This window comes from Pipistrellus kuhlii, unplaced genomic scaffold, assembly GCF_014108245.1.
Source record: "Pipistrellus kuhlii isolate mPipKuh1 unplaced genomic scaffold, mPipKuh1.p scaffold_m20_p_12, whole genome shotgun sequence".
Taxonomy (NCBI): Eukaryota; Metazoa; Chordata; class Mammalia; order Chiroptera; family Vespertilionidae; genus Pipistrellus; species Pipistrellus kuhlii.
Window position 1 is genome coordinate 13,726,285 of NW_023425427.1, and position 22,239 is coordinate 13,748,523.

General features: G+C 37.0%; 1 protein-coding gene across 7 annotated transcripts in view; it reads right to left on the reverse strand.

Annotated features, from left to right (window-relative positions):
• INVS (inversin) overlaps positions 1-22,239 on the reverse strand; it is a 101,978-nt gene that overhangs the window by 51,853 nt on the left and 27,886 nt on the right. For 6 of the 7 annotated variants that reach the window (XM_036433187.2, XM_036433189.2, XM_045579955.1 and 3 more), the window contains one exon: positions 951-1,124. In XM_036433187.2, coding sequence (XP_036289080.1) covers positions 951-1,124 — 174 coding nt within the window. Of the gene's footprint in view, positions 1-950; positions 1,125-2,020; positions 2,101-22,239 lie in introns of all 7 variants that reach the window. The other variant, XM_045579956.1, reaches the window with a different exon arrangement.

Sequence of the window (22,239 nt, forward strand, 5' to 3'; positions counted from 1 at the left end):
AACTTTCTTCTTGGAAAAAAATTTAATAATGAAGAATGCCTCAAAAATGCATTGACCGAATTTTTTGCATCAAAATCACAAGAATTTTACAACAGAGGGATTAAAATGCTTCCTGAGCATTGGGCACAAGTAGTAGAAAACAACGGCAACTATATTGTTGATTAAATTTTGTTGTATTGTTTAAATAAATTCGATTTTAAAAAAGTATTAGAAAACGACATTAATTATTACTAGACCTAATACTAAACAAAATCTGAAAACTACACAAAGAACACTATGAGAGTGAACAGATTACTGAATATAAACATTGTGGATGTAATCATAGGAGTTTTAATTACATGGAAGTTCTACAGTTAGCAAGACTCTATAATTAAGTGCCTGGTTGAAACAAAGAGGATTACTGCACTTGTCTAACTAAAAGACCATATTTTTCCCCTGTAAAAAACGATCAGAGCAATAATCAGTCGATTACAACAATGACAAATGTGTACAATATGTTAAAATTCAAAAGCAGGGAAGATAGTGAATCCTAGCAACAAATGCCAGGGTGGCTGCTAGAACCAAAAGGAAGTAACTTTGCACTCAGCACACTTCCCCAGGCATCGGCCATCACAAATCTAACCACCATCGTCACTATCACAACCAGCTGTTCAATAAGAGGTTTCTGTTTGAATTCTAGTCCCATCACTTGGATCTTGGGCAGAATTTTAATCTTCTTGAGCTTGTTTCTCCATCTGTATAAAGGAGATTGTACTATCTACTACACATAGTTGCAAGGAGGATAAAAGGACAGACTTAAGTGAAATACTTTACTAGGGCATGCGGAGACTTGGAATTCTTCTATCATGTGTATGAGTGGTAATCCCTGCCTTCTTCCTTGAGGTTTTATATTATAAAAGGAAGCACTTACTTCCTGCTCTTATTTGTCTTTTATTTTGGCGCTCTGTTACCTTGTTTTTATCCTGTGTATCCACCTCTCCTGGTGCCATAAACTTCAGCAGAAGCGCTAAACACTTGGGGCTCTTGTGTCGGGTGGTCAAATGCAGAGGAGTCATCTCTTCTAGATCCTTCTGCATCCAATTCGCTCTACGTGTGAGTAAGAGTTTCATGAAACGATAATTTCCCTAAATAAAAAACAAGAGATAGTAAGAGAAAATTTAGTTTGGGGCCATATTTTTATTGATTTCAGAGAGGAAGGGAGAGGAAGAGAAAGATAGAAACATCAATGATGAGAGACAATCATTGATCGGCTGTCTCCTGTATGCCCCACAATGGAGATGATGCCTGCAACCCAGGCATGTGCCCAGACCAGGAATTGAATCATGACCTCCTGGTTCATAAGTCAATGCTCAACCACTGAACCATATCAGATGGGCAAATTTTTTAAAAAATTTAAAGTGTTTCAAGTATTTTAATTATTCTGCTGCAGTAATAACATTCAGAATAATAAGAGGGGAAAAACTTAAAATTCTACTACCCTTTCAATTGTTTTACTTTTTCATGTTTCCTTCCAGCCCCTTTCCATATGCATCTAGTTTAAATAATTCTGGCCAATATTTCATTGTCTAAAAGCAACATATTTTATTTAACCATTCTAATATTATTTCCAATGTTTTCTTTATAGAAGAAATCAGGTTTTTTTTCTTCAAATTTTTCGTAAGAATAAATGATCAGGAACCAATTTACTAGGTCAAAGGAATTTGTACATTTTATGTGTTTTGGTGTATTCTCCAAATTGGTATATAGTAGCAGCAATAAGTATATTATCTTTAGCACATTCTGACCAATATAGCACATATTATTAATATTCAAAATATGGTAACTTTTGAAATAAGCAGAGATTTTAAACCCCAATTTACAGATGAGATTCAAAGGGGTTAAGAGTGACGTTTACAGACATCTGGTTGATAAGGAGGAGGTGGCTGGTTTTCTGGAAGACAGCTATTTTCAGGTACAACTAAAGTATAAGTGCCTTGTTCAAACTTTGGGTCCCTGACTCATATGTCACCTAAACACTAACCCAGAAGTCATTGCAGGCCATCCATCTGAGGCAATTCTCTCCACATCAGTGAAACCTCCAATTTGACAGAATCAACTCATCTGGAAAAAGAAACAAGGGTAGAGTAATACACTGGAGGGGATCCTCGTCAATCATTATAGAATAGTACCTCCTTATCCTCAGTTTCATTTTCTGCAGTTTCCATAACTGTAGTCCAAAATATTAAGTGGAAAACCATAGAAATAAACAATTCGTAAGTTCTAAATTGTATGTAGTTCTGAGTAATGTGACAAAATCTTGTGCCATCCCGTTCTGTCCTGCCTGGGATTAGAATCACTGCTTTATATAGTGAGTCAAGAATAACCCCTTTGTTTGGTGTATTCATGCCACATACCCTACCACCCTTACAAGCCATCTTGGTTATCACAGAGAGAGAGACCACATTCACATAACTCTTATTACAATACATTGCTATAATTTTTCTATTCTATGATTAGTTATAGCAATTCTTTTAATGAGCCTAATTTATATATTAAAATTTATCATAGGTATGTATGTATAGGAAAAAACATAACATAAGGGTTCAGTGCTAACCTCAGTTTCAGACATCCATCCGGGGTCTTGGAATGGATTCCCCACAAATTAAGGGGTGACTATTGTATAGTATAGTATGTCTGTGTAGTATAGGAGCCTTGAAACAAACAAAGCAAAAGAACCCTACAAAAAAAATAGTTCTTTTGAGGTTTTTCCGAAGATGCTTAGTACCACAGATATTTCAAAGTCAACGTAACCCAACTGCATTACATGACCAAGGTCTCTACCTACTTCATGCCTCTTTACCTCTCCCAATCAAAGTTAAAGCACAGTGGGCAGGGTTATCTGTCATTTTCACTTTCTGAGATCCTCTCCACCTTTAACCTTATCAGAAATTTGGCCGGTTAGGATTATAATACATTGATGTTCTACTATAATATGAGGGGTTATCAGTATAAGTAAAGAAGACATTTGTTAATTAAGTATCCCGCCCGCCCAGGTGAAGAGTGTGAGGCTCTAGGGTGAAGGAGACCAGTTAGAGCAACAATGAGGTGCAGAAGAATGAATGAGAGTTGCCTGCTTGTCAAAGGACAGAGACAGGACTCAACCCAGCTCAAGAATTGGGGCAGCATAAACCAGTCAGAAAACAACAAATATCACATTATCTCACTCATTTGTGGAACCTAATGAACAAAATAAACTGATGAACAAAATAAATCCAGAGACATAGAAGCATGGAACACATTGACAAATCTTAGAAGGAAAAAGGGAATGGGTTGGGTGGACAAAAGTGTGGTGAAGACCTGGAGCTTGTGGGGGGAGGGGTGCAGTATGGGGAAAACAAAAGGGAACATCTATAATATTTTCAACAATAAGAATAATTATAAAAGAAGAATTGGGGCAGAGATAAGAAAGAACAAGTTTAGGAAAAATGGTCCATTAAGACTCTCTAGGGTGGGTGGGTGGGAAGAGATTAACTGAAGAATTTGTATGCCTATATATGCATAACCCATATGTAGTGAAGGCCTAGGGGTAGGTGAGAAGAAGCCAATGGAAGAAAAAAGGAGGACATACATAATACTTTTAACAATAAAGATTAAAAACAATATGATGGTCTCTATCAGATGGGCAGACTTGGAATAGACCTGAGGTGGGGAATGTCCAGAGGTGGGCAGTAAAAGTCCTGAGAAACCCATTTGGTCTGGCCCTGCCGAGGCAACCACAGGTGGAACTTGAAATTCAATAAATCTAGGAACTTTTTTCATAGCAACATACATTTATATTAAGTGTCTATATTAAGAGAATGATGTTATAAATATCCAAATGGCCTCTGGCAAAAAAAGGTTCCCGACCCTTAGAACAGGCTGAAAAGCAAACGGCCTCAGCTCAGCTATTTTCTCTCAGAGAGGCTTGTCCTTCTAAGTAGACCAGCCTTATGTTGTTCTTCTCTATTCTGGCACCCTTTCAAGCCATTCATATACTTTTCTCAGTTTATAATGACCTGTATATATGTTTGTTCTCTCCACTGGGATCTTCCTCACAAGTGGTCAGCGACGGAGGCTATGTTTTAATGACCTCTGTGCTTGGCAGTGTTCCTGGCACAAAATATGTATTTAATAAACATCACTTAAAATTCTAAGGAAGTGATATATCTTAATCTAGAGGTTTTGTTTTTATTTAAAATTTTTTACAGTTGCTACATCAAATCATAACAGAATCTTAATTCTCAAGTATCTGGTCTTATGCTACTCTTATTTTTAACGTCTCGTTCATAGCAGGCATCATTTATCAGGACTTCTCATTTTGCCCAGTGTCAACTTTTGAAAAGAAAAGTGCTAAATGTTCCTCAAGAGGGCACCCTGCTCAAAATCTCTTGACATCTTTTCTTTGAAAGAAGAAAAGGTGCCCACGGAAAAACAAATCTGTGTGGTATTTCACACCAAAAAATAAAAAGGTTGACCTTTTTGAGCATAGCATTTCAAATATTACAGAATAATTTATCATGACCTTTTAAAGATATTCAATCAGACAACCATTTTGATTCTGAAATTTCGAGGAAAGAGGAAGGAAAAGGAAATTAGAATATGTTGATGGGGGTAACTACTGAGTTACAGACACAATACTTTGCATATTTACATTTTACATTGTTCTGGGAATATTACCTACATGGCACATCTCAGTAATAACTGATTTACTCATTCATTCAACAGTTATTGAGCCTTGTTTTGAAGCAGGCAATAGTAAAATGTTTGCACTTGACTTATTAGAAAGATCTTCCTGTGCCTCTACTTCCTAATCTATAAAATAAGAATAATAATAGTACCTGAGATTATTATGCAAATAAAATGATACAGATAATATATGTAAAGTTTTAAGAACAGTGCACAAAGCAAATGCTCAGTAAATGTTTGCTATTTTTATTATGAACAGTTTTCCCAGTGTGGAGCAGCTAACATAGACGGTCAAGTGAAACCAAAAGTGACCATGATAGAGGGCTGGTAGGTAGACCAGGAGATATGACTGTACATGGTATAAATCAGCTATTGATTAAGGAGAAAACCAAGGTTAGGAGAAGTAAGAATAAAAATAGTTGGAATGTTATAAATAAAGATATTTCTGATTTTTTGTTTTGTTTACATTAAGTAGGATGTCTGTATTCTACCTACAGATGGTGATGCTGTAGAAACAGCAAGGGCATACCCAATAGGAATTCAGCTGGTGATATGGGAGGGGTTAGCTATTTGTTCAGGCCAGCTTCTCATATTTGATAGGACAGAGACCCATCAGAAAGCTGGGACTAGAAACAATATAATCCAGTTGGATCAAGGTCAACTTCCTTGGTCTCATGAAAAAGTATTTATTAAATGCCCAGTATATGCAAATTCAATTCTAAAAATGAACACAGGGGAAGGACAACTCTTAGATCCAAAATCAGGAGAATGTTTCTAGAGTCAGTGGGAAAGGGGAAGATATTAGTTTGAGACAGCAAGTTGATTTCATAAGTATCTGAAGGTTGTATGATTCTGAGGACCCTGTTACAGGCTACTTTGCTTCCTATAAAACAAACTGTCTAAACATTTCCTCCCTATTGCTTGAAATTGGGACTTCTTAAGTTTTTCAAGTTTATTCTTATAACACAAATACTATGAGGATAATTTGGAAGTTAATCATCTCCTAGGACCATCCGGGGCTCCTAATCCTGAGTGTAGACTGTTTTAGCATCTCCTTTTGCCATTTTTGACTGGTTAGAAAACAGTATAAGAATAAGGAGATAATAGATCAAAAGAAACTGATGGTTAACATAGAAGTGAGAGAGCTGAAGTTACAGGAAAGCTTTTACTTTTTTTGTTGTTGTTATTAGGTAGTTATAATCCTCCTCTTATTTTCCCATAATTATCAACACCAAGAACTTCTTTTGTTTATAATACAGATTATTGTAACATTGGGTTTCCCCCTAGATGCATGAGGAGCAAAATATCTAAAAGTGTTATAGAGGATGAAAAATTCTCTGATCTAGAGAACAGAATTGGAAATGAACCTGGGAAACCAAACCAGAATGCCACTTTCAAACTTGCACAGTATTTTGTCTGCTCAGTTTTCTAAGATGAACTCTTTTTTAAGGAAAAAATATAGACATTAAATCTTAATAACAATAACAAAGACCTGGGTGAAGTACCTTGACATTGTACTTTAGATTTTCCATTTTTAAAAATTGATTTCAGAGAGGAAGGGAGAGGGAAAGAGAGATAGAAACATCAAAGATGAGAGAGAACCACTGATTGCATGTCCCACACTGGGTGGGGGTCGAGCCCACAACTAGGGCATGTGCCCTGACCAGGAATCGAATCACATGACCCTCAACCACTGAGCCAAGCTGGCCAGGCTAGATTTAAATAAAATAAATAAATAAATAAATAAATAAATAAATAAATAAAACAGATATGTTTAATGTTCCCTTTTTGCGCTTTCCCAATTCCATTACCTTCTCTCCCTCTTTAGATAATATTCTCTTAAATCTGTGTCTATCAATCCACTGAATGTTTTAATTCTTTTATTTCTTACAAATATATGTACCCATTAGGTACATAGTATTGTTTTACATGTTTCCAATCTTTATACAAATAGTGCTGTTATGAATCACTCGCCACCTTTTACTCAAAGCAATAGTTTTTAGATTTATACAAGTTGCTTTGGTTTATACATTTTTACTGTAGAAAGTATCCTGTCATATGAAAACAATATATTGCATTTATTTATTCTCTAGAGCAGTGTTTCCCAAAGTGTGGTACGCGTACCCCCATGGGTACGAGAAGAGTTTGGTGGGGGTACGCGTTGCACCGGAGTTTGGTGGGGATATGCACTGCACCGTGCTTAGTTGCTCCTAATTCTACGTTCTCATGAGTACGAGGGGTACACAGCGTTACTAAAATTATTGAAGGGGTACACATATATCAAAAGTTTGGGAAACACTGCTCTAGAGACAAATGTTTAGCAGGTTTCTCATTTTTCACCAGTATGACAATATTGTAATACATTTTCTTATACATATATCCTGGTAAATGTACAAGAATTTTCAAAACTTCTGGGTTAAAATTGCTTTCTAAAGTAGCTACTCCAATTCACATTTCGACTAGTAAAGTATGAGGATTTTTACTACTTCACATCCTTGCTAAACTTGGTTTTGTCAGACTTGCCAACATTTGCCAAAAAATGGGCATAAAATTGAGCTTCACGATGGATTTGATTTTCATTTCCCTGTTTGAGTTTTTTTTTTAATATATATTTGTTGGCTATTTGTTTCTTTCTTCTGTGAATAGCCTTTTTGTGTTGTTTACTCATTTCCCATCTTAGCTATTTGTCTTTCTTACCGATCAGTAGGATTTATTTACATATTCTGGATACTAACTCTTGTTTGGCTTTGCAAATATCTTCTCTTTGTGTGGCTTGTCCTTTTGCCTTGTGTTCTTCCACTAAGATTGAATTCATGATCTGAATAATGATATTGTTAGCTTCTTTATCATTTGCTTTCCTCATGTATTTCTGAGTTTTTATTACAGGCTCATTTTAAAGAGAAGATTGTTTGCTGATATACTTCATTTTTTTCTCTTTGCTCAATCTTATAACTGCTAATACCCAGCTTCCAGTCCATTATAAGAATCTATTCTTGCCATGGCTGGATGGCTCAGGTGTCAGAGTGTTGGCCTGGGTTTGATTCTTGGTCAAGGACACGTACCTCGTACCTTGGTGGTAGGCTCGATCCCCAGCCTGGGTTGGGAGTATGCAGGATGTTTCTCTCTTCCACCTTGGATTTTCGGTGCCTCTCTTTCCCTTTCTTCTTCCCTAGTCCTCACTCTTGATCTTTGTCCTGCTGCTGTCATTTCTCTAGACAAAACAGCTTGCTCTAAAGGAATAGCTTCTATTAAGGCAAAGAACACCCCCAGATTCTCAGTATTTTCTTGGTTTTAGTATGAACATGACTATTTTCACTCACTGAGTGGAAAAAAAGGGAACATACTTCTGTACCAGCAGTATCTGAAATAATATTCTACAAAACTACTGTCTGTCCCTGGCAAGTGCCTTAATCATTAACTTCTAGATAACTGGTAGCTGACAGTCAAAATATTCTGGATCCCCATCTCTACATTTCTTCCCCAAATGGCTACCATCGTTTCTATATCTGGCTCCTTGGAGCCTTTGCTATTTGCTTCTTCTTCAGTTGAAACAATTACTTTAACATATTCTAATGCTCAAGAATTGGCCAACTCTACCTAAAGCAACCCCTTTCCCTACTGGAACACCGATTAGTATCTCTGTATTATCTCTGAGTCCTCAGCACATATATTTACTCTCATTGTAGTTGGGGAGAAAAATAGTTGTTCGCTATATATACAAATGTGCACTATATTTTTTGTTCACTTATAGGTTGTACATAATTTTGCCCCAGAAATATAACTATGCAAATAATAGCACATGACAGCACATATGAGTGTAAGGTAGGCATTCTGCCATATTTCATTCTGAATCCTAATCAAAGTAGGTACCAAAAGATATATTTAAAAGGAAAGTGGAAAAATGATGTTATTATTAATTCTAATGATCCTATATAATAAAACCCTAATATGCAAATCGATGGAATGACAGAACAACCGGTTGCTATGATGCACATTGACCACCAGGGGGCAGACGCTCAATGCAGGAGCTTCCCCCTGGTGGTTAGTGTGCTCGTACAGGGGGAGCACCACTCAGCCAGAAGCTGGGCTCACAGCTGGCAAGTGCAGCAGCAGTGGTGGCAGTGCTAAGGACCCCTTAGGGGATGTCCAACTTCCAGCTTAGGCCTGCTCTCCACTGGCAGTCAGATACCCCCCGAGGCATCCCGGACTGCGAGAGGGCATAGGTCGGGTTGAAGGATCCCCTGCTTGACAGTGCACGAATGTTGTGCACCAAACCTCTAGTATCTATATAATTAGACCAGAGGCCTGGTGTACGAAATTTGTGCACTGGTGGGGATCCTAGGCCTGGCTGGCAATCAGGGCCTATTGAGGCTGTCTTGCCCAGTCCCGATTGGGGCTGGGCCAGCTGGGACCTGCTGGTTGGGGCAAGGGACTGCAGGTGGTTTGCCGGCTGGCCATGAGAGATTGGCTGCAGGAGCATACTGCCCCATGGTGGTCAGTGTGCATCATAGTGACTGGTTGACGGGTCGTTTGGTTGTAAGGGTTGCTTAGGCTTTTCTATATAGAGATATTTATAAACTCTCAAGGCACTTACCACATTAATTTTTTTAAAAGAATTACTATCAGCCCTAACCAGTTTGGCTCAGTGGATAGAGCATCAGCCTGCAGACTGAAAGGTCCCAGGTTCAATTCCAGTCAAGGGCATGTACCTTGCCTGTAGGCCCATCTCCAATAGGAGGTGTGCAGGAGGCAGTTGATTAATGTTTCTCTCTCACTGATGTTTCTAACTCTCTATCCCTCTCCCTTTCTCTCTGTAAAAAAAAGCAATAAAATATATATTTTTAAAAAGAATCACTATGAGTATATAGGCCACAAATGTCAGTAATCTCATTATATCACTTTTCTGTAATGGCTATAGACACAACTGAGTCTTGGAAATACCACAATAGCCTTGGGAGAGGCAATCTGCCATGAGGCCTGATTATCTCTGCGTGTACTTACCAAGAATGCAAATTTCTTATTCCTCTTTACCTGGGCCATTTGTTAGAGCTGGGTTTGCAGCAAGCAATCTAAGACCTGACAGTGCATGCAGGCAATGAGGATGAGATGCTGACAGAGACATAGTTTTCTAGAATAGTAAGGACATGGGCCCTGCAGGTCAGGTTCAGGGATGAGAAGCCTCCTGAGATCATGCCTAAGTGGTGGGCAAAGTTGGGGAGGTAAGACACTCCACTGTCCTATCAGTTAATGCTGAATGGTGAGGAGTAGAATTAAAACCAGCAGCTTGCATAGTGGATTGGGTCTCTGGGCAGGCAGAGGAAGGGATGTTAGCATGACAATGGGGCAGCAAGCTGAAAGGCCATGTGATGGTGGCTGCTGAGCCAAGAATCTCCAAAGTGGGAATCAATGGTGAGAGCAATGAGGACCTTGCTCTCTGATATAAAATGTTGAGTGGACAAAAATATTAAATGTTCACTTGGCTGCAACATGAGTGAGCAGCTGCTCCAAAGTGAAAGTGAGTGCAAAGCCTAGCACAGAGCCAACTGCCTTATGTATCTCCTCCTGGCTGCACCCTGACCTGTCTGGCAGAGAGGACAAAGTGCGGGGTGTACAGGTGGCCACTGCAAGCAAAGCTGCTGGCTCAATGTGAGGAAGTTCTGCTGAAAACCTAGGCCAGGTTAACTGATCATTTGGCTAAGTTACTAGTAAAAGCTGGTTCATTGGGAGGCAGTCAAACCTCAACTGGGAGGCAGTCTAGCACTGTTAGAATGCCTGTGGTCAAGGCCAGTCAGCCCAGTAGCATGAAATGAAAGCCATCTTCCTTACCTTAAACACTGCTCCTTAGGACAGGGCCTGTTTTTACTAACTCATGGGCTCTTGCCAATGTTCTAGTCATCTGGTCTGTCACTTGAAAGACTAAAGATGGTAGATTAAAGACACCCCTCTTTGGCTGGGGGAAAACTATGTAAATTTCAGCTGCAAATTGAATAGTCTGGGTCACTCATGTAGATGCCCATAGTAAGTGTCTATTTTCTGATAAGAGTGACTAGAATAAGATTGTTAAATATGCCTGCATTGCCCAGGTTGTTGGCTACTTGCCACCTGGATCCATCCCTGCACTGAACATGGCAATGCATACATCATCACAGACTGGGCACAAAGTAAAAGTATGTTTGTAATATAAATTAATACTTATATATATTTAATCTTAAAAAGTAATTTTATTATAAAAAACATTTTACACAATAATTTTATATTTATTTACTTTTTTTGTTGTTGTTAATCCTCACCTGAGGTTATTTTTTCATTGATCTTATAGAGAGAGTGAAAGAGAAAGGGAAAGACAGAGAGAAACATCGATGTGAGAGAAGCACATAGATTGGTTACCCCCTGCACATACCCTAACCAGGGCTGGGGCCAGTGAAGAGCCTGCAACCAAGGTACATGCAAATGACAGAAATTGAACCCAGGATACTTTGATCTGCAGACTGATGCTCTATTCAACTGAGCCAAACTGGCTAGGGCTATATTATATTTATTTATTAAATTAATAAAGAACACAATTTCATTCTATATTACATAATATAAAATATAAATTTTAATTAAAATATAAATTTAAATTTCATATTAAAACATAATTATTTAAATATATCCTATATAATAAAAGGCTAATATGCAAATCAACCAAACGACAGAACAACCGGTTGCTATGACACTCATTGACCACCAGGGGGAAGACACTCAACGCAGGAGCTGGTTTAAGTGGAATGATTCTTTAGGCTGGGAGATAGGGGGGTACTAAAGCAATCCAGAATAGAAATACTGAGAGCTAAGTTAAAATAAAGAGAAGATTAGTAAAGTATATAAGAGGACTCCTAAATGAGTACAAGATGGAAAATGGTACCAACAACTGTAAAGATGGAAGGAAAAAGGGGTGGGGAATGAAGACTTATGAGTCCTATTTTCTTTCACATGTGGAATTTGGGGTATGTGAGGGAAATCTATATGAAGATGAATAGCAAAAATAAATGGATCTGCATACTGAAAGGGATAGCTAAATTAAAGATACAGGGTTATGTGCCATCTATATTCATAGTTGCTTTAACTGTTTTATCCAGCAATAGCAATTTCTAGAATAAATGAAAGTGTATAAAACTGGAAAAACGAACCTTCACATCCTAACGGAAACAGAAACATAATTTAAATATCCATATAAAGAGCTCAGTACAATGCAATCTAGTATTACTGTTCTTTTATCTAGACCCGTGGTTGACAAACTGTGGCTTGCGAGCCACATGCGGCTCTTTGGCCTCTGAGTGTGGTTCTTCCACAAAATACCATGGCCTGGGTGAGTCTATTTTGAAGAAATGGCATTAAAAGAAGTTTAATTTTAAAAAATTTGTCTCTCAAAAGAAATTTCAATCGTTGTACTGTTGATATTTGACTCTGTTGACTAATGAGTTTGCCAACCACTGCTTCTAGACCATGAGCTATCACTACCATATCAAATACAGAATATGAATGGTTTGGGAAGGAGAAGTGCCTTTCCACATTATTCTTATCTACTTGGATAATTTTCTTGTCTAAATTGGTTAAGGTGCCTGGTTATACTCTGGTTTCTTGGACTTTTATTGAACATACATATTTATAGGAAAGGAAATAGTTACAAAAACCAAGTTTTTGGATGACACTGAATTCACTGATGTATAAATGAAACTGAATCTGCACTGCTTTTCCCAGTCATGGACATTCTGGCTCATTCACTAAATTTCTAATTGCCATGTCTACAATGCTATGTTCATAGATAAAATTTTCAATTACTCAACAACTATGATGGTGACATCACTAACCTGCCATCTTAAACACATCTTTAAAACTTTACTAACCTGCCATCTAAAACACATCTTTAAAACTTTTACAAAGTTATATTACAATTCTCTAAGGAAAGGCTATGAATGGCACTTCAAAGACAGAAGAGGAGCTTTATTTGTTATTTTCCAAGTTTAAGATGTTCATCCATCTGGCAGAGCAGCTAGACAATACATCAGCCAAGAACATCTCTCTGGCTTAAAGCACTCTGGCTCCCAGAGAGGATTTGACTGAAGGAAAGACAACATCGTCAGTTGCTCTGTGGCTGAACTCTTCTAATATTTCTCCCCAACGCCTCCTCCAAGCCTTGGCTCTATCCACTAACTTGGTTTCCATAGGAATAGACAGAGCTATCAAGTGGCGCAGAGTCAAACAATACAACAGAAGGAGAAAATGTTACTGCCCTCAAAAAAGGTAGAGAGGATCTTCTCTAAGAAACTATGCAAAGGTATCCTTAACTCTAAAGCTTCCTTACCCAATGCCAGACCTTTCCTGTGCTTTTCTTGTCTAATATACCCCCCCCCTTTTTTTTTCTATTTAGATTATTGCATTTCATACAAAAATACATATTTTAAAAAGTGCCTGTGTGATACCCCCATTTATTTAGAATGGTCCTTTAAACTGTCACAACGATTTGGGATCATTATAAAATGCATTTTGTTTCTCATAGTTGGTATTTCATTTATAAGAAAACATTTCTTTGATCTTAAATTAATAGTCCTCAAACTCCAGCATGATTCAGAATCATCTGGAGGGATTGAAAACACAGATTGCTGAGGCCCTCCCTCAGAGTTTTTCATTCATTAGCTCGGGTGTGGGGTCCAACAATTTACATGTCAAACAAGTATCTGGGAAATGCTGGTGCTACTAGGTCCAGGAGTCCACACTTTGAGAATCATTGTTTATACAAAGGACCTAACATCAGAATTCTCAATCCTGACAAATTAAAAAAAAATTTATAACAACAGACTGCCGGAAAAAGAATGTGTGTTCCATCCCAGAGCAATGAAATCAGAATTTGTGAGACTCTGTAATTAATATTTCCTTAATGTTGTGCAGGTAATTAAAAAATGTTATCAAGATTGAGAAGTATGGACCTAATCCACTCATTCACTCAACATTCACCAGTTATTTACTATGTAATTACTCTGAACCCAGCAATATGCTAAGGCTTTTTGGAAACTTTACAAAAATAACTAAGATACACTCATATACAATATAATATATAGTACAAGCAACGGAGGGGGAAGTGTAGGTGCATAAAAACAAAAATAAAATCCTACCTAAAGGCAGGCAAGATAGAGGATGTACTTTCAGCCTTTTGTGGTGAAGGGGAAAGTTAGATCAGGGAAGAATCCCTGAAGATCACAGATGAGCTGGATTGGATTTTGTTAAGAATTTCTTTTAGGCTATGCATAACAAACCTGAAATTCTTAACAAACCATACTTACACCTTAATTAACATTCAAGATATTGTTATTGTGAAAGCTAGAATGATTGTCATGTTTAGATGAGGAAACATTAATTTTAAAAAGACACACATTTAAAAAATGACCAGTTTAGCCCTAACTGGTTTGGCTCAGTAGATAGAGCGTTCACCCTCAGATTGAAGGGTCCTGGATTTGATGCTGGTCAAGGGCATGTACCTTGGTTGGGGACTCGATCCCCAATAGGAAGTGTGCAGGAGGCAGGTGATGATGTTTCTCTCTCATCGATGATTCTAACTCTCTTTCCCTCTCCCTTCCTGTCTATAAAATCAATTATATATATATATATATATATATATATATATATATATATATATATATATATATATATAAAGGTTATCAGTTTATATTATAAAACAGAAAAAATAATGTCACTAAAAAGCTTAACCATTATTCACAAACTGCAAGTTAGGTTCTGTGAAATGGTAAGTTTGAAGATGGTTTTCTGGGATTCCTCCTAACACTGTAATAGTACAATTCCAACCTCTTATATTATCATCAATTTTCTTTCTTTTTTTTTTTTGGTATACAGAATCTGTAGTGCCTAGCACAGGGCCTTATATATAGCAAGCATTAAATAAATATTTTTAATAAATAAAAATTATTAGATATTTTATAGGGGTTATGAAGATTAAATAATATATAAAAGTTTGTAAAGCATAATTTATAATTATAATCAGTTGTTATTTTTTATGACTTAGAATAGAAAACAATATAAAACTAACTGGTCATTCTAAAATAGAAAATAAAGTTGACATGCCACCTTTCTGAAATAAAGAGATGTCACCTTTTTGTAGGAATCTATGACATTTATTATGAAGTTTATTTCTACATAACTCTTGTTTCGAATATAATTCACCTTATTCTCATCTATAACCAATTTAATTGACTGTTTACAGACAGATGGAGAGACAAATGACAAATTAGTACTCCCCAGGTTTGTGTCATGGACATAAAAAGTGAATTTATTTTTCAAACACCTTTTATAGCCATAGCCTTACAAGCAGAAGACATCTTATCTGGTTTACTATTGATCCAAATGACAAGGCTGAGCATCAGATTAAGGATATGTCAGAAACCTGAAAGGAGGCTACCAACGTATTCAGCAGAATGGTAGCTTCTTTCAAAATGATCTATTAAGGGTACAGTGTTTACAAAGGCAGTTGAGAAAACAGCACAAGATACTGGGTTGCATCAAGCAACCAGCAGAGTACCCATAAAAACTTCTGATACTATTGTGATCCCCCCTTAAACCAACCATGATTCATGTTTATTTCCAGAAATAAAAACTACGAACAAATTTTTGATGATAAAATAATAAGGAGTTTTTCTTCATCTTACATCCCTTTCCGATTGCCAGTTTCCTCAGCAATGATAGCATTCCTAACAAACAGATGGTAGGTATTTTAAGACGATGGGAGGCACCAATCCATTTCAATAACTGCCAATCAAAAAGGTCTAGCATAGTTCAAGAATTTAATTCCAAGGTATCTTCTTTGGTGATAGTGAAATAAATGTGACTTAGCTAAGTACAGTAATGAACAAAGAATATGATGCCAAAATAGAGTCCTGAAAAGTAAAAATTCCAAGAGTGCTTCTTATGTATAATACTACTGTCCCAGTGCATGAATTCATGCACATTGAAAGGAAATTAATTAGAAGGTGGCCAGTGGGGCGGGACTGGGAGAGACAGACGGGCAGGACCCACCCTGGAGCCAACCTCCTGTGGTCCCTTCCTGGCCAGCCTCATCTGGGATGGCACCATGGCTACCTGCGGAGTGAGGGGGTCCCTCCAGCAGGTGGGGTCCCTCGATGTGTCCTGTGGGGATCAGGCAAAACCGGCTCTCTGACATCCCCTGAAGGGTCCCAGAGTGCGAGAGGGTACTGCAAAGTTGCTGTTGTACAGGGTGTGGAACACAGATACCAAGTGTGCAGTAAACCAGAATTGGGCCAACAGTGCCCCAGCAACAACGTAAGCCATGGCCAAAGGTGGAATTGCATGGCCCCATAAGGAATTGGGCTCCATCCTCTCTGGTTGCATCGCCTGAGAACCATTGCTGCCAAGTCACTGCAGCTTGGCAGTTCCTGCTTTGAGCATCTGTCCCCTGGTGGTCAGTGCATGCCATAGAGAACGGCTGATGGTAGGAGGGACAGTTAGCATATTAGTGTGTGTGTGTGTGTGTGTGTGTGTGTGTGTGTGTGTGTACACACATACGTACACACATATACAGATATAGATAGATACATATAGATAGATAGATAGATAGATAGATAGATAATATTTTGTAGGAGGGGGGAAGAAACAACTTGGAGATAAAACATGAAGCATGAGGGGGGGAATTTAGGCAAACAAAAGAAGAAACTTAATCAGATGTGGGAAAACCTGTTTCTTGTGATCACATTGGGATGAGCATTTCTTTAAAGAAGATCTCCTTTCTAGAGTAGAGTGAATTAAAGTTTTGTGAGAATCATGGGAAAAGAAAAAGCTTCAGAAAATTCTCCATTCAGATGGCTTTAGAAAAACTTGAGCTGGTTTTACAAAACTCAGTAGTGCTCTAACCAATTTCAAGGGACCAACATTTGACATTGTTATAAGACCAAAGAGACAGAGAGCTGTAGTCTAAAACTATTTAAAATACCAGCAAACTACACAGCTTTTGTTACATGTAACATTTTTTATAGCATAACAAAATCTGTTTTTATTAATCACCAGTTTAACTGTATTATCATTAAATGCTGTAGTTATACCAGTAAATGCTAAGTTTTGGTCTAGCTCTAACTTACATGAACGTGAGCATATTATTATTGGGCATCTACTTCATGTAATGTAAAATACTACCTTTAAATGTAATGAGGGCAACTTTCTGGGCCTCAGTTCCCTCAAATATGAAATAAAGTGATCAAATTAAGTTAAAAATTATATTTAGCAAAGGAGTTTATAAATCAGCATTTCCTGAGATACTATTAGCTTATGCTAAAAAAATAAGCACTGATATTAAATGATTCTGAGACATCCTGAGTAAAGAAAATAAACAGATTTCTTTACTGCATTCCTTCTCAGGTTGCTAATATGCACTGTAACTTTCTAAGAAGAAACACAATATTTTTTTACCATGAGACCCAATTTTCACGCAACATTTCATGAGAATATTGTGCTAATGGAGGAGCTTTGGGAAATGCTGCACAGAATGATTTGTAAAGTCCTCAGAAGCTTTTTATAATTTGTATTGTGTTTTTTGTTTTGTTTTGTTTTTTACAAGAAACATGGAGCTGCTTAATACTTAATCTTATTTTTCTTGGATGAAATAAACTTGGGAAACTGCTTGAAAAAAAAATTCTCACAAAGCCAAGGAGAAAGTTACGTGAGACTATGGTTAATACAAGTCCAACTACAGGAGAATGAGCAATATCAAACATTGGGAACAAATGCCAGAAAATGTGACAGGGAAATAAAACTACAAAAAAAATTACAAAACAAAAAAATGCAAAAATATCTGAAGCAGGGATTTTTTCCAATCAGGCCTTCTTTCAATCTACTTTATCAAAAGTAACTGAAAAGTACTTTGTAATGACTTAACAAAAGTTAAAGGTGCTAAACATCGACTACATATTGGACTGTTTTCTATCTTAGGAAATTTAATTTGCCTATAGCTATGGTGAAATACCTATTTTATTGCCTCCAACATGCCTTGCATTCGCTCTCCTCAACCCCATCACATTACTTTTATGCTCAGACTCCCTTTCACATCCTTAACTCTCCCTGCCAATGGATAAGAGATATTGCTCTGGTTGGAATAAGGTGGCAGTAAACAGGACCGTAAAGCTCAGAGCTTCCAAGAGCAGTCATGCACATCTGAGGAGGATTTTTGGTAGCCCACAATAAATCTAGTTAGTCCAAGGAGACTACATTTATGAATGAGTCTCTCAGTAATAGAGCTAAGTTCAAGAATGACTCTGTTGCCCTAATAGTGGAATAGTCAATGCAAAGGACAAAAACTGGGAGATGCAGCAATTTCTTTAATTTGAGAGGCCATCCAAATGAATGAGCAATGTCTATAGATTGTACTGTGAAACTGGAAGGTGATATGAGAGAAGAAAAAGGAAAAGAAGGGAAGGAAAAAGAAGGGAGAAAGGAAGGGAGGGAGAGAAAGAGAGAGAAAAAAGAAAGGAAGGAAAAAGGAGAAATGAAAAAAAAAATTCTATTTCTGACCCTATCACTAATAGCTACAGCAGCTCAGCAACTTGACAGTGTGGTCTTTTGGGTGATCACCAACTATCTGACAAATGAGTTAATGGGTAAATGAGTAAATGAAATCTGACCGTTGCATAGAGAATGGTTTGAAAGGAAAAAGACTTGAATCAGGAAGACTAATAAACTACTTCAGTTAGTTAGACAATAGATATGGTAGGCTTAGATTAGAATGATAGAATAATAGAAATGAGCCAAAAAGAGGGAGATCTCAAATACATATAGACTCCTCATGAATCCATGAAACCCCTGAGTTGCAAAGGCATGGGATCAGCAGAAATAAACAAATGAAAAATTGAAAAAGCAGTCAGAGATTTTAGCTACTACCTAACACAAAGGAGACAGAATTTGGAGTTTGAGTCCCACCTAGTTAGAGGGCTTGGTACTCATCTCAGGCTTTTCACTGGGATCTCAGAAAGGTCAGATCTTAAAAGTGTAGACTTATTTTATTTATTTATTTTTGTGGGTGTGGACTATGGACAGGTCTAAGGGATTCAACTAAAGACTAGAAAAAAAATGGAAACACTCAATAGGTTCAGTGTGAGTAGCCATTTCTAACTGCCAGATAAAATAACAACAAAAATAACTTTCTATAAGAGAATGAAAAATCCCTGCAATGTATCATCTAAAATTCTGAATATACAATAAAAAATTACTACAAATGCAAAGAAACAGAAAAATAGGACTCAGTGTTAGGAGAAAAAATATATAAATATATTTCAAGATAATCCAGATGTTGAAATTAGTACACAGGACTTTAGAGCAGATATGAGAGAAAATATGATCACGATGACCACACAGATAAGGAAATCTCAGCAATGAAAACAAAACTATAAAAAGTGCAATTCTAGAACTGAAAAGCACAATGTCTGAAATGTAAAAATCATTTCTGAAAATCAAAGCAAAAAAAGAAAATATTGAAAGAAACTAGGAAAACAAACAGCAACAATCATTACACATATGGAAAGGATAGGAATGATAGTGTATCAGAAACAATGGAGGCCAGAAGGAGACATAGTACAATATTCCAATGTGATAAGTAAAAGATAAACAATGTCAACCCTAAAGTGCAGGAAGCCAATTCCAGCATGTCAGCAGGGCTGAATCATCTGGAGATGGCTGAAGGCATTTCCCCAAACCTGAAAAGGATGCATAAAATGATTGCTTGCTGCCAGACAACTAAGGGCATCTTAATCTACAAGTTATTGCCTCCTCAGGGCCAAACACCTGAACAGCCAGAGGTAATTCTTCCAATCTGACAATGGAACCAAGCCCTAGCCTTTGAAGTGTATTATCTACCTTGCCTTAGGAGAATTTGTGTTAATAAAAAGCAAAGGGTCCTGAGACAAGGGAGAACTTGGTTTCTTTAGCCAAGCTCCTCTGGCCCCCAAATGCCTTTCAAAATTATGTTTCATCTCTGGACTCTTGATTAATTTACACACAGTGCTTCTCCAGATTTCGGAACCCTTCTAGATGCTGGATTAAGACCACTGGCACTAAAGCAACCTGTTAAAAACAATACATAGGTATAGTTAAAAATTTTAGAAGAACTAAAATTTTTAAAAATTTCATTAATCCTAAAAGAGCAAGAAAACAGGTTGAAAAGAAAAAAAGAGATGGCTCAAGCAGAAAATAAAATAAAATGGAAAATGGAAATTCAACCACATCAATAATTCATTAAATGGAAATAGATTAGCATTCCAACTAAAATGCAGATATTGTCAAACTAGGTAAAAAAGGAGTAACACTCAACTTCATGATGTCTACAAGAGGTGTACTTTAACTATAAAGACATGGATAAGATGAAAGGAATGCTGTAAACAATAATCATAAGAAAGTTGGAGTGGCTACATTAATATCAGATAAAGTAGACAATAAGGTTTCTACAGAGTTTCAAATACCTCCTCACAAAATATTTATTAATTACAAAGATGAAACAGTACCTCTACAGTAGAGAAAAGCAAACACTACCTTAATCAAGTGAGCAAGTGAACATCACCAGGAATGGGAAAAATCAAAATTCTGTAACACCTGATAGGATTCAATGAGGACACAGCATTGCTTCTATATCTCTTTCAATATGAATAACATAAATCTAATTATGAGAACATAGCTAACAAATCCAAATTGAGGGACTTTTACATAGCCTGTAATATTCAAATATGTCTTCACTATTGAAGTTGAGGAAAGATTAGAAAATTTTCCAATTGAAGGAGACAAAAGTGACTTGAAAATTAAATGCAATGTGTGATTTTGAATGTAATCCTTAAGGATAATATTGGGATTATAGACAGTAGTTCTCTATAGATGTTAATTATTTTATTTTGATTACCATATGATGGTAAGGTTGAGGAAAGTCCTTGTTTCTAGAAAATACACACTAAAAAATTTGGAAGAGGTGAGGTTATCAGGTCAGCAATTCACACTCAAATGGTTCAGGGGGGGAAAGTTTGTTGTACTGTAAGTGGCAATTTTTCTGTAAGTGTGGCATATGTCTAAATTTTTAGAAAATAAAGTCAATTTGTACATAAAGGATTTGAATATTACTATCAACCACATCTGCCTAATTTATAATTTATAGAATGCTATACCCAACAACTGCAGCATACAACTGGACTTGTATTATGTGTGCTGTGTATGTGTGTGTTTGCATATCCAGGCTTCAAGATACCATTTAAAGTTACACAGATTACCATCCAAAGGGATATCTAACTGAATAAAACAGGGAGCATATGTTAGCTGAGTGGACTTTAGGATCTGTTCCTTTGTATAATGGGCTTTCACATACCTTCCTCCTCAGTTCTGAAAACACACTGTTCCTTATTCCCTTCACCATGAATAAGGCTGACATTTGACAGCTTCACAAGGCTGACAGGGTTACCCCACAGCCCACCCTCCCTATTCTCAATCCAATTAGACCTCTAATCCTCCAGATGAAAGGCCCAACTGCTCACGTTCCTCATGACAACGACAGCTATTGATTATTTGTCATTGCAGCTAACACCTTCCCTGTCGAGGCTGCTCTGAGAGAAGCAAACCTACCAAATTAGACAGCACTTTATCTGCCCTGGAGGCCAAATGGCACAACAAGTAAAGGCTAATAAATGGTATAAAAATGAACAAATCATAACATTATGACAAGCTGATCGTTGCCAGAAGCCTCCTAGTTTGATGTTCTGTTAGACTGGCTCCTTCTCTTTCCCCTCTGCTCTAGCTCCAACTTTGACTGAATTAAAGGCCAGAACAATTAAAGCATTTGACCAGCAAAGATAAGCCAATTGAAGTATCACCAAGGGACATAAATGTCAATAACTGACTGCCATTTGTCAATACCAACATTCTAGAGATGCAAATGCTGAGGCCACGGCTCTCCACTAGGCTGCACTGACTCACTTTCCAATGGACAGGCTGTGGCTATTTAACCAGGAGGAAAAAAAGAAAAAGAAATATACAGTCCCAAGAGAGGAACTGTTCTATGAAGAACAAGAAAGAGTCATTGGGCTGAGGGTGGAGGATTGTATCTGAAAAAAGAGATAGCAAAGCAGAGCAATTCTTCCTTCTAAAAAAATATCCTATTAGATAACTGGAATATTATATATATATTAATCAAGATACATGCAGATACATATTAAATATTAAAAATGTATTTTTTGAACAAATAAGTAAATGAATTTCATACTCATCAGAATTGGAACAAATGAACTCTGATACAATTTTCAAGAGACTTAAGTTACCACTGATGATATTGTTTAGACAAGTATAAAGAAAGAATAAAACTAATTTATATTGGTGAAGCTAATTTTAGTAGTAGTGTTTCAATGATTAAACTTTTCTGCAGGCAGGATCCATTCTGATATCAAAGGTTAAGGTTAAAATTCTGGTGACTTGTATGTGGAAGAAATGAGAGCTACACTGAATGACAGGCTGAAG